At 38.2% G+C, this 14,498-nt stretch overlaps 1 protein-coding gene across 1 annotated transcript in view; it reads left to right on the forward strand.

Moving 5' to 3' along the window:
- Positions 1 to 6,139, forward strand: part of SH2D4B (SH2 domain containing 4B) — a 62,438-nt gene extending 56,299 nt beyond the window's left edge. The window contains exon 8 of the mRNA XM_077183304.1: positions 289 to 6,139. Within this exon, the coding sequence (XP_077039419.1) occupies positions 289 to 381 (93 nt within the window). The 3' untranslated portion in view covers positions 382 to 6,139. The remainder of the gene's footprint in view (positions 1 to 288) is intronic.
- Positions 6,140 to 14,498: the final 8,359 nt, after the last annotated feature.

Consider the following 14,498-nt stretch of genomic DNA (forward strand, 5'->3'; position numbering starts at 1 on the left):
GACTTCCTAAGTAGTGCAGCAACTTACAAGTAGTACAAATCAGAGTCTCTTGGGTGCGCTGATTTCACTTCTTGAGAATAGCACAAGTTGCTACCAGCATAAATAAGACAAACAAAGGATGAAGAAAATGATTAACCTGTAAGATCCTTTTGCTGGTCTGTAATTATTTTATCAAGTGTTTATTCATAGTTGCTAGCCAGTTACAGAGGAGTGATGGCCTTCATTGCTATTCTTAGAAGGTAGGTGCAGTTTAGATCTTCGGTATTTTAATTGGTTTTATCATTCCAGGAAGAAATCATCACATCCTCAGGTGGGGAGCTACTCCTGGAGCCATGTGGACAGCAGAAGAATCCACCAGACTACAGCCCTTTATTTGAATAACTGATCCAGGACCAACAGGAATGCATTCTGGATAGCTGTAGTAATAGATAGTTACAAAAGTAAACAATGGAAGTAGTTAACCCACTTTCAAAGCCACTGGTCTTGTGGCCAAAAATTATCCTCATTAGGAGGCCTAAAATATTTCTGGTTTGCATCTGAATTATCATCATCATTATTCATACTGCTAGCACTTAAAAGGTGAGAAATTACCAGCAAATTGCAAAAGAGGATTACTTCAAAAAAATTTTCAAGGGGTTGTAGCCAATTGCACGGAATGCTAAATTCCTGTCCTAATTTTCTCATGTTTTATACTGCAAGAAGCATGGGCAGGAGCCATTCACAGAGTACTGTATCAGTGTTGGTGAACAGATTCTGTATTCCAAAGCAAGGTTTGACAGTTTCTGCTGACAATTTCATTACCCAATGGTGCACTTTGATGACAAGAGAAGCAGCCTTCAAACATCCCTGTGAAGTTTGTGATTGTGAATGTAATTAGGTGTAGCTTGAAAGTTGCCATTATGCTTTTGAATTCAGGCCTACAAAGTTCCCCACAGCAGAGACAAAGGTCAGACACATTTTATTTACATTTTCATGAAGCCCAAAAGCCTTGGAAGGAATCTTACTCCTGTACAGTAAGTGGTCAGTTTATTCTAAAGGAAACTGTTTGATTTGCTGCAATTCTCCCACTGGTCTTGTCACACTTTCCACTTTTAGATGTACAAGAGACACAGTGGATATTGCTAGCTTTACTTTGCTGTAGGACTGGGTATTTTCCTTTTCTGAGTTATGAGAGGGTGGGGCTGGTATATTTATACATAGAAAAGGTACAGCTAATTACAGTATCATCATGCTATTTTATTTGTAAAACCAAGATGCACACAATGTGTGCCTGAGCAATTTACTATAAATATTGACCCCATGAAAATTGAACAGAAGCCTAGATCTGTGGGGCAGTTGCTTAGTGCTTGGACTAGAAAAATAATAAACTCTCATCACAGTACACATAGGAAAGGCATACTGAGCATAATTCTATAAGCTACTGCTTTGGGCAGTCTCTGAGCCCTGTGGGGTTCTATTCAAAATCCAGGTGAGATCTCTCCTGAACCCTTTCTCCTCAAACAGTCATTTGACTCTTGACTCACTGGTACCTTCTGTACTCTGTCTGATCTAGATGGTAAAATCAACCAGGAAAAGAAACTTGTCTTATCCAAGCCAATAAAGCACACTAAACATTTCAGGTGCTACAACAGTAAATATTTGCGGTAGTAATAACAGTATTTTTTTATAATTAATTTTATGGCTAACTCATACGAAAATACAGATTTTTGTACACAAGCCTCATTATTGGGCAGGAACATTTTTTCTGTTAACATTGGATTTTGTGTGATTTAATCCATCAACGTTTCTGGCCCATGAAAAGAAAATTCTGTTGAATGTCCCACAGAGACAGCTGGGCAGTTTCTGTACCAATAACTTGGCACACTGGCTCAGGAGGTTTTAAATAGTTAGCACCTCAGAACAAAGCAAGTCAGGACACAGCAAATAAGCAAAAAAGATCTGCTTTCTCTGAGCAAACCAGCTCTGCTCTTTCTCCCTCCTTCAGAAGCATCTCAAGAACCACCTCAGCCTCAGGTTATTCACAGCTGCACAATTTTTTCATGGAACAATTCGACCTTTACTTAAAGGAGAATGGAAAAGGACCTTTAAAATGATAAAAAATATAATTATCCACAGACATACCTCTGAGGTCAGAAAGCAGTAGACTTTAGGTTTAGACTGTACAGGATTAGACACCTAGGTGTCTTTACAGACCAGTCTTTTGCCTTTATGCACTGAAGAAAACCCCCCAAAAAACCAAGAACAACAACAAAAAACCCCCATGAAAAAAAACTCCCAGACCTTTTCTCTGGAAAAGGCACTAGGCATGCTAGAAGACATGCAAATTCTAAAGTTTTCAAAAGATTACTCAACACAATGCTGTGAATGTTTATAGACAGAATATTGAAGAACTTGTTCCACATGCAATTCACATTCAGAAGCTGATAATAATACTGCTATTTATTTCTAGTGACACAGTTCCTAGCAACTGCTTGTGTTTTGTTTAGCATTAAGAAGGCCTGGAAATAATAGCTCTTTAGCTTATGTGGCTCTTGTGATGTAATTAACATTATTTTCACTTCAGAGCACATTTCCTAATTCTAATTTTCTATTTTTTTGTCTGTCATCAATTTCTCACTCTAAGTTTTACCTAGCTTTATTTTAAAGTCCTTTTAAGTTCCCCTGCAAATGATATTACTTGAAATACTGCAATTTCTCCTGAGAGTTTTACTCTCCTAATAAATGGCAGAATTCACAAGTAAAGGAATTGCTTGTTTTTTCTCCCTTAAGCCCCACAGAAATAATAAAAAGTATTCAGCCAATTCATAGAGTTACCAAGAAAGAAATCTAAACAATATAAAACGAGAAGCAGCTGCAATGAAATACTGTGCACTTGGCTGAAGATAAGTTTTGAAGGAAACAAAAGGAGATCATAGCTAGCAGAAACTAACAGAAGCTTTCCTTGGTAGAAATGTGCAGCTGTTGCCAATATACTTGAGTGAAGTACAGGCGTGGAGATGTTTTCTAAGTTAACAGGTGCTTCTTGTTGCCTAAGGGGGCAACAAGATAATAAGGGGACTATGAAAATGTAGCCCAGTTAGTAGGAAGAATAGGAGATAAAGCAGTGAAAGAATAAATATGGAAAATTAGGAAAATAAGAAAGGGCAAAATGTGCTTATCCTGTTCTTTTGAAAGAATTTTGGATTTTTGCTGCCCTGGGAGGAAGACCAGGCACTGCTACCTCTTCTCTCTGCAAGTCTGGAAGCTTTCATCTTTGAGCTAAATCTACCTTGGAGGTAGATTTGGCACCCTTGAATCTGTAAGAGCTGGGCTGGTCAGTGCTGCAGCCTTGAATGCTTCCCTCTGTCTGCCTCTCCATGTAGCGCTGGCTGCAGCTGTTCCTCACTGGCTGAAACAATGGGCCTGGTGCTGCCATTTCCTTGGCTGCCAGGGGGAGATTTTGCTCATCCCCCTGGGACCTTCCAGTCTTGCTGCCTGACCTGTTTTTCTAGTGGTAATTCTTGGTAAGTTGTAAGAGGGGCGTGTTATGGAATTTCCTTACAAGATTCCCTGTCAATGTTTCTTGCTGATGCAACCACCAGGAGTTCACTGAGAGGTCTGCTATGGTAATTGTGTTTCATAAAGAAAAATGCCACAGCTGTAAGGTAAACTTTTAAACTTTAAAATGAATTAACTTTTCTCGTATCTGTTTCACACCAATAAAATATGGCACACAAGGTCCAAAGCTTGTTTGCAGGTTTCTTTGAAAAAAGCATCTCTTGAGGATTTATTCTTGCTTCTTCATAGATCCACAGATTCATCTGTTCTTTTGAATTTTGTTTTAATCTGTTATTGTACACAGACATCTCCAATTTAATACTTCCCTCTTCTCTCAAAAAGAACAAAAGTAAAAAATTGACAGTAATCACAAATGAGATTTCCAAGGCTACTCAAAGAAAGTAGATGCCAGTGTAACTCTTGTAATTAATGGAATAATGATGTAGTATGAATTTTGCATACTAGTTTTATAATAGATATCCTGGATTATTCTTTTAGGTACTAAATCCCTATTCTGAACAAATCCTAAGCTAAATAAAATAACACCTCCCTCCTGAAGGGGATACCTAAAAATTGCTTTTATAACAGAGATTCACTTTCAGGCTGAGTAGAAACTATTTCAAAAAACCAGATTCAGAGGGAGAATTTCCATTAGATTTCAGTTACCTTGAATCAAATTAAACCTATTTCTTGGCTGAAGTGAGGCAGTATTAATACACTGACTACAGTAGAATACTTCAGTTTTGTATGAACCAGGAATCCACTTCTGCTCAGACTTCCCTTGAAACACCAGAAACCTGAATATTGAGCATTCATGAAGTTATACCACATTTCACTGCAGTCTAAATTCTTCCATTTAACACAACACAAACCTTCTAGACTGTGGCAGTTTACAGTGGGAGAAACTTTTCTCTTTCTATTAATAAATTCGTTTCCATATTTACAAGTCAGAGCTTATTTTTCAAGGAATTTCAAGGACTGGCTTTCTTTTATGTCTTATTGTGGCTTTGCTTTAAGATTCATTTTTCCCTTCCCAAGAGGATGGGGTAAGTGACCTCTCTGAAATGTGTCCCTGGCCAGGCTATCAATTGCAGAATGAGGTGTTTGCACTTGACCAGATGCTTGCTTTGTGTTTCCTGAGATGAATCTCCTGGATACATACTGTCAGATGATAATGATGCATAATTGATTTTTATAGCTAATTTCTTGCCATGCAAGTGTTGTGTGAAAGCATCTCTTCAAATATTTGTTTACTGCTAGTGATTAATCCTGTAGCTTGTATATTTACATGATGGCCTGTAGCTAATGCAAATTTTCTACTAGGCTGGAGCCTTCAATGGATTTGGGTTCTTCTCTCTTGGAATTTCTTCCAGTAGTTTTAAATGAAGGTAACATTTTATGGTATCTTTATACAACAAAAAGTGACTTTTCTTATGGAAGAGAAATAACTTCAAAAGAGACTGGACATTTAGTTTGGTCCTATTTGTGTCCTTGTGATGTATGTACAAAGAAAACACTTGGCATGTTAATGTCTCTTTTAAAGCTTAGCTGCCATTTCTCCCCCGTTCTCAGTTTTAATGAGAACTGTGGGTGGGAGAAGGCCCTAAGCTCCCAAGCCATGGAGAGAAAAGAGAGGAGGTAGGACTGGTCTATTCCATACAGATTTTCATATAACAGCAGGCAAGGCTTGGATTAAGTACTTCCTGGGATGCACAGGTTTTCCTGCTTACCATTCAAGCCAGTGTCGTCACTACTTTTCCCTCACACAACAGCAACAAGAAGCAATTCCTAGTGGTAAGAAAAAAGCCCAAAGTTGTTCAGTAAGTAACATTACAGTGCCCCAGGAATGATACAGAAGGAGTGTGGACCAAGAACATAGTGAAGACTTATTTTGTTTAGGGGTGTGTAGAATGGGAGTGATTGCAAATTCTTGTTTGGTAGAAGTTAATTCTTTTAATGATTGTTGTCATTAATGGTCAATGCATGTGAAGATGTGGCCAAGTGTAATGTACCTTCTATTCCACAAACTGGGAGAGGACTGCCTGAAAGGAAAATCAGACATTGTTGTCTTAGACAAAATTACTAAGTATTCTTGTAGTTTATTTGGGGCAGAAAATTGTAAAATGTATAATGCATATCAGGATTTACAAATGTAGAAACCATGTACTGCTTACCATGTGAAATATGATGAGTTTGCCAGTGTAATTTTCACAGCACTTAAAAACTCAGTGAAGAATAAAGGTATCCCTGGTTATTCTGCTCTCCTGTAGGAAATGCCAGCATTGTAAACAAGAAAATATCTTCCCATCTAGGAATTTAATCTTAATAATGGACTACAGCAAGTCATTTCTGAGACCTGTACAGTGAACACTGCACTGTAATTAGTAAGATAGCCAGCCTGTTGCACTTATGTCAGTTCTTGATTATCAAAGTCTTTTTGCTCATGATAACCAGATGCTAATGTGAAATATCTTTTTAGGAAGTCATTCAAATCCAATGTAATGAAGAAGCATTAAAGTATATGTTTCATTATAATTTTTACTGTTGCCTTTTTCTCTCAAGGAATCCAAGAAAAAAATAAAATTCTAACAGCAATGCATAAGTTCTGGTCTGCCTTCTAGACAATATTTTGCTACCTGTTATATGCTGTACTCACATAATGCTACTTCATTTATTTTTAATTTCAGTAGTCTATAAGATATATTAGAATCTGATTTTTAAATAAGAAAGCAGTAGAGACAGATGTAGGCAAGCAAACCATTCTGTGGGACAAAAAATATTCACTGAATTCCAAAGCTGAGATCCCACATCATTTGCTGGAGTTCATGTGGCAATCCTTAGTTGATAAATATGAAAATTTTTTATCAGGGCTGCCTGTTAAAATCACTTTTCCCCAGAGCTACTCTAAAATCTTCCATTGACACTATTTGATAAAAAATGTTCTGTTTTCAAAATGCCAAGCTTCATAAAATTGTTTCATCTCCTTAGAGTAAAAAAAAAAAAAAAAAAAAAAAAAAATTATCTAAGGGCATTTTTAATTGCAGAAAATATGAAAAATGTGCTCAAATTTAACAGAAAAAATTTATATTTCTATTAATCTCTAAAAGAAAATGTACTATATTATGCTCCAAATTCAATGTAGATATTCAATGTTTTTGACATTTCATTAGGTATCCATTCACTCCCTTAATGCTAGTTTCCTTTTAAGGGAGAATTAAAATACCCAGGGAACAGTTACTCAAAATGTCAAGCCCATTAAATATCTGATCTGATGACTGAAATAAATTTGTCAAGGTTTAAATAAGACCCCAGATAATTTTCTCCAGAAAAAAAATGAAGCTAGGGAAGTGAGTTTAGAAAAAAAAAATGTGGATGCATTTTGTCCACAGTTTTGAATATATTGTGTTACATGCTTGGATCCTTAGAGTATGATTTACATTTATACACTGCTAAAAAGTCTGAGCATCAAAAAGTAATTAATTTAAATTGAATAATAAATAACATAAAGGAAATTAGACCTACTGTTCCAGTTTCTCTATCAATGGTTATGTAAAGGACCAAGCCTATTCATGAACATTTGTAGAAAAAAAGTATCTAATTTTCCAAGTTGTCATTGTGATCAATCACAATAGAAATCTCCTCCTGGATGAAAGTTTGTGATTAAGAAGTACAAAGTTCAGACTACACATTCAAATACCAAATGGAAACATTTGCAATGTACCAGCTCCTTGCAAAGGTGAAACATCCCACAGAACGGCTGTGGTGGTGTAGCAAAAATGAGTAGCTTGGATTCCAGTTGTTCTCCTCGGGCTGGGTTAGAAACAGGCACTTCAGAGTTGTATCAGCTCCTCTGCCAAAGACCACTGATTATTTGAGAAGGCAGGATCAGGAGAGAGTGAGAAAACTTGTGAACCTTTGAAATATTACTATGAAAGGAAAAAAAACCAACTTCCCCTTCCCCACCCTAGATAAGAATCAGTTTGTAATGGGGGAACAAGGAGGCATTGTGAAACTGGCAGACATTGTTTCCTGTTGGGGAGGAGACATGTACACAATTTGTAGAAGTCAATGAGATGGAAGTGGGGAATAAAGATTTCAAGCCAGGTCATTTTTTATTCATTCTGTTCTACAGCAGTGCACATACAGCCATGAAGGGCTTGGAGTGCTAAACCCATCTGTTCTCGGGAGCAGCTCACATCCAGTGGGCTAAAAATACTTGGTCTGCCAAGGAGACAGTCGAGGTACTTTGAGATGTCTTGGATGCTTTTACTTTGGGCCACAGATAAAGGTGATAAATTAAGAGGCATCGGGGTTCTTTTTTTTAAACCTTTTTTCCTCCCCCAGACCTATTAATAATGAAGCAAATTCAAAACAACGAAGGAGAAAACTGGCTGCTGGCTAAGACGCTGTTCGTAATCCTGGGTCTGCACCTGCCCACCGTGCTAAAGTTCAATTCAAGTTACACTGCAGTAATTGATGATCACTTGTCATATCCCTTTATAAAGCTTTTTCATCAATGTCTCTTGTGGTTCATTTTCTATCAGCAGCAAATCAATGAAATTTTAATGGAATAGAGAGCCTTCTTGAGACTGAATTATGTTGCTTTACCTGTTTTAATATCAAGTGAAGTTCTCAAAGGCTCAACAGATAATAGTTTTTCAGATTTTTTTCTTTGATAACTTTGTTTCTGTAGAATGGTGGCATCTTTGTAATCAGCTGTAATCAAGATTGAAGGCATTAATGGACTGTACTTTTAGAGACAATAGGAAAATGTGGGGCTTGAAGCTGACAGCCAGATCCTTATAAATGCTGTAGCAGTATAGTAGGGAATGCATTAACTCCTGGATGTGGCGGTTCAGGGAGAATCTGAAATGGTTTAAAAATCTCCAGGGTAATGCAGTAATTACCCAGGCACAGGGAAGTACAAGGTCACGAATTGAGTTCCCTTCTTGAAAACTGCAGCGGGAGCTGTATTGTTCTCAGAACAGTCCCACCCATCGCTCTAAGCGCAAAGCTGCCCCGGAGCCGGGTCTGCGAGGGGGGCCGGGCAGCACTGAGGCCGCCCCGCAGAGAATATTCCAGACAAGTATCGGTCAAACAGCACATCTCGCTTTTCCTGCGGTAAAATTCACTGGATGGATTTGAGCCCGCTTGAAGCGGTCAGGATTGGTTGCCTGGCTTTGCTGTATGTCTCCGGCTCGGGCCGCTCCCCGAGCGCTGTGGCCGGGAGCAGCCGCGCCCCGGCCCCGATGGGTGCGTGAGGGGCTGCGGGGGCTCCCTCAGCCGGCACAGCCTGCAGCCTTTGGGGCTCTGGTACTGCTGTGCCCTGCGGGCCCTGCCAGCCTGACCCGTCCATGGCCCGTGAGGGCTCGGCTCGCATCCTGAGGCTCTGCCGCAGATGGCAGAGGAGCGGCGGCCGCAGCCTTGGAGAAGGAGCGTGTGGGATGGAGCGGTCCCACACGGCAGCGCTCCGCAGGGAGGGCTCGGGGCTGAGGGCCCGGTCTCGCAGCTTTGCTCCAGGGAACTTTCCGAGCAGCTGTCCTCGGCCCAAAGCCTCCTGTTTCCCGAGCCCTACCCCAAGCAGCCCCCGAAATACAGGCGTGATAAAATCGTGCCCCGTGGGCCGATTCCTCTCAGGTTGAACAGAACTGATAATTTACAAATGGACAGGATGAAACTGATAGGAAATGCCAAACTGTCCTGGCTTTTGTCCTGGTTTAAGGACTCTTCACCTGCTGAAGGCTGGGAAGCTCCAGGGAAGGAAGCTGCCCTTTTGTCCCCAAGACAAGGGAAGGAACCCTCTTCTCCAGTAATACTTACATGATGGAGGCAGACCAATAGGTAAGATGCTTTTTTTTTGCTCTAGTTTGGCTTAGCTTCCCTCAATTGCCAATGTAACAGTGGTGGAATGCAGGAAAGGTACCAGCTGATTGCTGAAACAGGAAAATCACCCACAGGGATTGCTGAGGACATCATTGTTCACTGCCCTGATTTGTTAACCAAGTCCAAAGTTTGAGTCTGATGTAGAGCAAATCTAAAAGAAAAATTTTCCAATGTGTTTGGATCTCCATGAACCACTGAACACAAATCACATATCAGTTAAGTATCAAGGATGTTTACAAAAATGTGAATGTTTTCCAATTATTCCAATGGGTCTTGGGTCAAGCCTTGAATGCAAAAGAAAATAAACCTGCCTTCTCACCTTCGCAGTCACAGCTGGGGCACACATTATCAGGGCAGTTGGTGTTTCCCTTAATGGAACTGTTTCTATTTGATGAAGTAAACTATATCATTCTCTGAAACTGTAAATTTAAATATTATTACTACCACCTTGCTCCAGACAGCACTAAACACAATTTCAGATACAGGAGAGGGAAAACTGTCTGAAGACTGAGAAATGTCCAAAATAGGATTGTGCTAGAGAGAAGAGTAGCAAACAGCTGTGTTCTGGTTGATTTGATGTGCTTTGATACAGTCTATAAACCTTCAAAAACTATTTAACACATACTGAAATAATTCTCAGAAATGTAATGCAATAAAGCTTTTGTATGAAAAGGAGTGTAAATGGATATCAAGAATACAACGTTACCTGGTTTTCACAATGAAATTATTCTGTTTTGATTTCTTTGTCTAAAGTAATCTCTGTGCATCCTTTTACCACAGAAGAAGCTGGAGTACATCTAAACAAATTTAATGCTTTCTTAAGTAGTTCAACTGATATGTTTATGCTTATTTAATATTTTGTGAGTATTTTTCATGGTAGTTTAATTTTTAATAAACCAAGGAGTCCAATAGAGAAAATAAAATGTAGACTTATGGCACTGTAATTGTATTTGATGAGAAGAAGCAAATAAAAGGTGAAGACTCTCCTGCCCTCATTCTACACAGCACAAAACTCAGGTAAAGAACTTTTGTGATATGAAAGAAAGGATGATGCTTTTGACTCAGCATGGATGAATGGTGGCATTTTAGAATAATTTGGGGCTTTAGGGGCCTTTGGAAGTCATGTTTGTACTAAAATTTTAGGATGGTGTCTCCTGGATTTTCATGGAATTCACTTAATTTTCTTTAATCTTTCAGCATCTGGACTTTCATTTCATTCCTTTCATTTCATTCACTGCACCCTCTGGAGGACCGTAGCTGTCTAATTTATTCATCCAACTAACAGATCTGCCCTTTTATTTTTATGAATGTCTTTCAGGCTTTCATTCCTGGAGCTCATTGTTCAGTGGAGCTTTTGCTGTACACCCATTTTTTTTAAACTTTTAGTTTTAAACTACAGTTTAGATGCTGGACTTTGTTATGTGTGAATATGGGCAAAAAGTTCCATTGAAAAGGCTGAAAAATATTTTACATACCCCAACTTGAAATTCTTGCCCATCTTTTATTTTTGCACTATTAAACTTATGTATAGTCATAGAGCAATAGGAGAGTTGTTGATTTTGTTGTTTTGTTGAAGTTGTTACCATTGGTACTGCTTTTGTTTTATTTAAAAAAAGAAAACCTGTGATGGGATATGAGAGGATTTGTTGAAGGCTTCATGAAATTTCTTCTTTAATCTTGATATTTTACAGGGATTGTTGTTGCTGCATGTCTCATAAAATGCCTTTGCTTTGAGTTCTGTAACAGCTATGGACTTGACTGAGATTTTGGGAGGTATACAAAAAAAAAGAAAAAGCAGCCCATTTCTAACTAAAGAATGCAAGGAAACAATTTGTCACTGCTGACAGCAGGAAAATGAATAAATATTGCAAGAGATACATGTATAGACAATGAATTTGTAGCAGCATCTGAGTGATGTCCTGTCTCAGGAAGGCAGGCAGACCAGGGTTATTAACTTCCTTTATGGAGACCTTTCTTTTCAGGCAGGGAGTTTGTGGTGGAAATCAACAACTTGCTTTTCCTGTATTCTTTCTCTTTCTAAAGTACTATGCACGTTATTACACAGCACTACATTAAAAAACCAACCCAAAACCAAAAGGCTTAGTTGCCTGTCCAGTGCTAGGTTCCAAAATTCACATTTTGGCATCACAATAGAAATGGACAAACTGAGAAGTCTCAAATATTCTATGTAGTTATGTATGTACAATGTATGTTTAACATACTGGAAAAATTGTGATTCAGTATAGTCATAAAAAAATAAATTTTGACCTATGTTGAGGCACAGAAATTTCTGGCAGCTCCTGTCAATATATTTAGACACAGATCAGGAGTTCCTTATCAATATTAATCATAAGGCTATAAGAAGAATGGACCATGTCTTCTAGGACAATAAACAGCTAATAATTGTAGCACAAAGTCTGTGAACTGCCTCACTATTTCTTCATTATTTTTACTTCATTCTTCTTGTTGCTCAGTTTTAGAGGTCCAGGATCTTCTGCCACTTTGCTTCTTTCAGAGACATAGACATCTCCCCTTCTTGATTCCCACCTCCTGCCCTCCTGCCTTTCCTTTTCTCCTATTTTCTTTTGTTTGGTACAATCGAGTGTTTGCCAGTGAGTTGTCACTTCAGTGCACCATTAAACTGTGCATAACACATTCCTTTGGCAAAGGTGCCAGAACAGTTATTATAGAAAAGTTATTGTAGAAATAGAAGAGAAGAAAACCTTGGATAAACCATTTAGTTAAAGAAAACAGAACTATTTCAGGCAAACTGAATTCATTCCGGTTTTATAGGTAACCATAACAGAACTCTCTTGAAGTTTAAGAATAGTTCAGTGCTTCTACTTCCAGTCTCCCTTTAGGGCCTCATAAAGTTCCTGGTTCTCACTAGTTTTGATCTGAGTGCTAAAAGGATGCTCTGTGAGTGCCTGCCTGATCCAAAAGTCCTGAAACTCCATGCAAGTTTGCCTTTATCTTCCCTTTACAACCTGTTACAAGAAGCTATATAAAGAATGGGAAGTCTCAAAAGACCACCTTGATGCATCCCAAAGACCTCAATTCCATGAAACACTTTTGGATGAGGGTCTGAACTCCTGTGCTTCATATAAAAGCATCTGAACTTTTTGAGAAGAGATAATCTCTAATGAAAATGTCCTTATGTATTTTTTAATCTATTCTGCTATTTTGGATGCTAAGTCCTTTAAAAACTCTTCAGAATACATGAAAATGTCATATTGTGCCAAACACCTACTTTTTTCCCTCTGGATCCTAGTTTAAAAATGAATGCTGTAGAATAGGAGATCATTTTGGATTACAGAACAACTTCTGAAAATGTCAGTTGTAAATAGTCAGCAAATCCCTCATTATCAATAAAATGGCACTGATAGATATCTGGTTGAAAAGTAATTTGTAATACTTCAAATCCATATCCTTACAAGCCATTTATCTTGTAGCAGTCCTAGCAGCTCCAAGCAAAATACAGTTTCATGCTAGAGGGATCTTTGGGGGTTTTGCATACCTAATGAATTAAAGGTTTTAGAAACACCTGCTGGACAAAGTGATTTTAATAGTGAGTTTAATAGTATTTTAAATGAAAGCATTCAAATTCGGTTTTAAGTCATCATCTTTCGTCACTGTAATAGATACAAAATTCTTCAGTATGTGTTCATATACCATTCATTTTCTGGATAAGAGTCATTATTGCTTATGAAACTACACTGCTCACAATACAAGCTTGGATGTTAATTAATATTTTTGAGGGTTTTGATCTCTAACTTGTGTTTAGTTACTTTATCCATTCACTCATATTCCTTAAAAGCTCTTTATCATGTGTGAAGTGAAAAAAACACCTCTCTAGTGTTACTTGTGTGGAAATTGTAACTCAATAGGCCTAAAGCCAGTATTTCTTCAATGTAGGTCAACTGTAAAAATCCCATTGACTTAATTGGCAGAAGATTTAGACCTGTATAAGATGCAGAGAAAAAAAAAACAAGTCAGTGGAAAAATAGTATGAAAATTTTATACTGTGAGAGAAAATGTGGTGATGTTGAAGGCAAAAAGTGTGAGCACAGTGCTAGGCATTGGTGTTGGATTGCAGAGTGTAAGCTCATTTAACCACAGTGCTGGGCATTCAGCACCATGTTAGTGCAAATTCATCTTGTTTCTGTAGATTTTATGGCTGGAATTTTACTCTGGACTTTTGACTTACCTGCTGAGGTTTTCTGACTGCTATTTAGGTAGCTGTTTACCCATTAATGTAACACAGCTCATCTTACATTAACATCTGTAAGTGAGCAGCCTGAACTGAGCTGTCCTGGAATAAATGACTCCCAAGGGCAAGTCCAGGTATCTGGTTGCAAGCTGCTGGCCAGTCAAACATGTGTGAAGTATTAGGAAGCTTGTAAAGTAGAACTCATTAAGGAAAAAAAAAAGGTTTTCCAGGACATAAATGGATCTCTAATATTTTTGCTAAAAGAAAAAAAATCTTGTAAAATGCATCTGTTACATATGGTTCCTTACTAGCAAATATGCTTTCAGTAACATGCAGTACAGGGTCTCCAAATATAGATGTTTTTGAAAGGAAAAAATTCTCCAGTCTTTGAATAAAAACTGGCTAGATTTGACTTCCAGAAATAATCCAGTCTGAGTAAAATAGTGCCACAAATGTGTATGAGAAGAAGTTTTTCTCTAAATACCAAACCAATTTAGAATCAAATTCATGAATGGTAGCTAAGGTTCAAACACATACATTTGTTTTTAAAACATGGTACTCATTTGCTTATTAGAGAAATTTGTAGACCTCTGGTTGACTTCACTAAAGCCTGAAATGCCTGCACAGCTTTTCTTGTTGTTCCTGAAAGTATTTTAGAAGGCTTTCTCCACCTTCTTTTTTCTTCTCTGCCAATGATGGTTCATAATTCAGCAGTCAGCAATGCTGACAATGGACTGTGTACCTGAATCTCAAAATGCTCTCTGCCAGGAGTCCAGAGTAGATTATTGCAGTGGTATCCCTCAGCTAACACAAGCTGGAAAGAACTAAGGCTGAACTTACTTGATTATCTCCATCCAAAAGGATGGAA

This window comes from Agelaius phoeniceus, chromosome 9, assembly GCF_051311805.1.
Source record: "Agelaius phoeniceus isolate bAgePho1 chromosome 9, bAgePho1.hap1, whole genome shotgun sequence".
In the NCBI taxonomy this organism is placed as follows: domain Eukaryota; kingdom Metazoa; phylum Chordata; class Aves; order Passeriformes; family Icteridae; genus Agelaius; species Agelaius phoeniceus.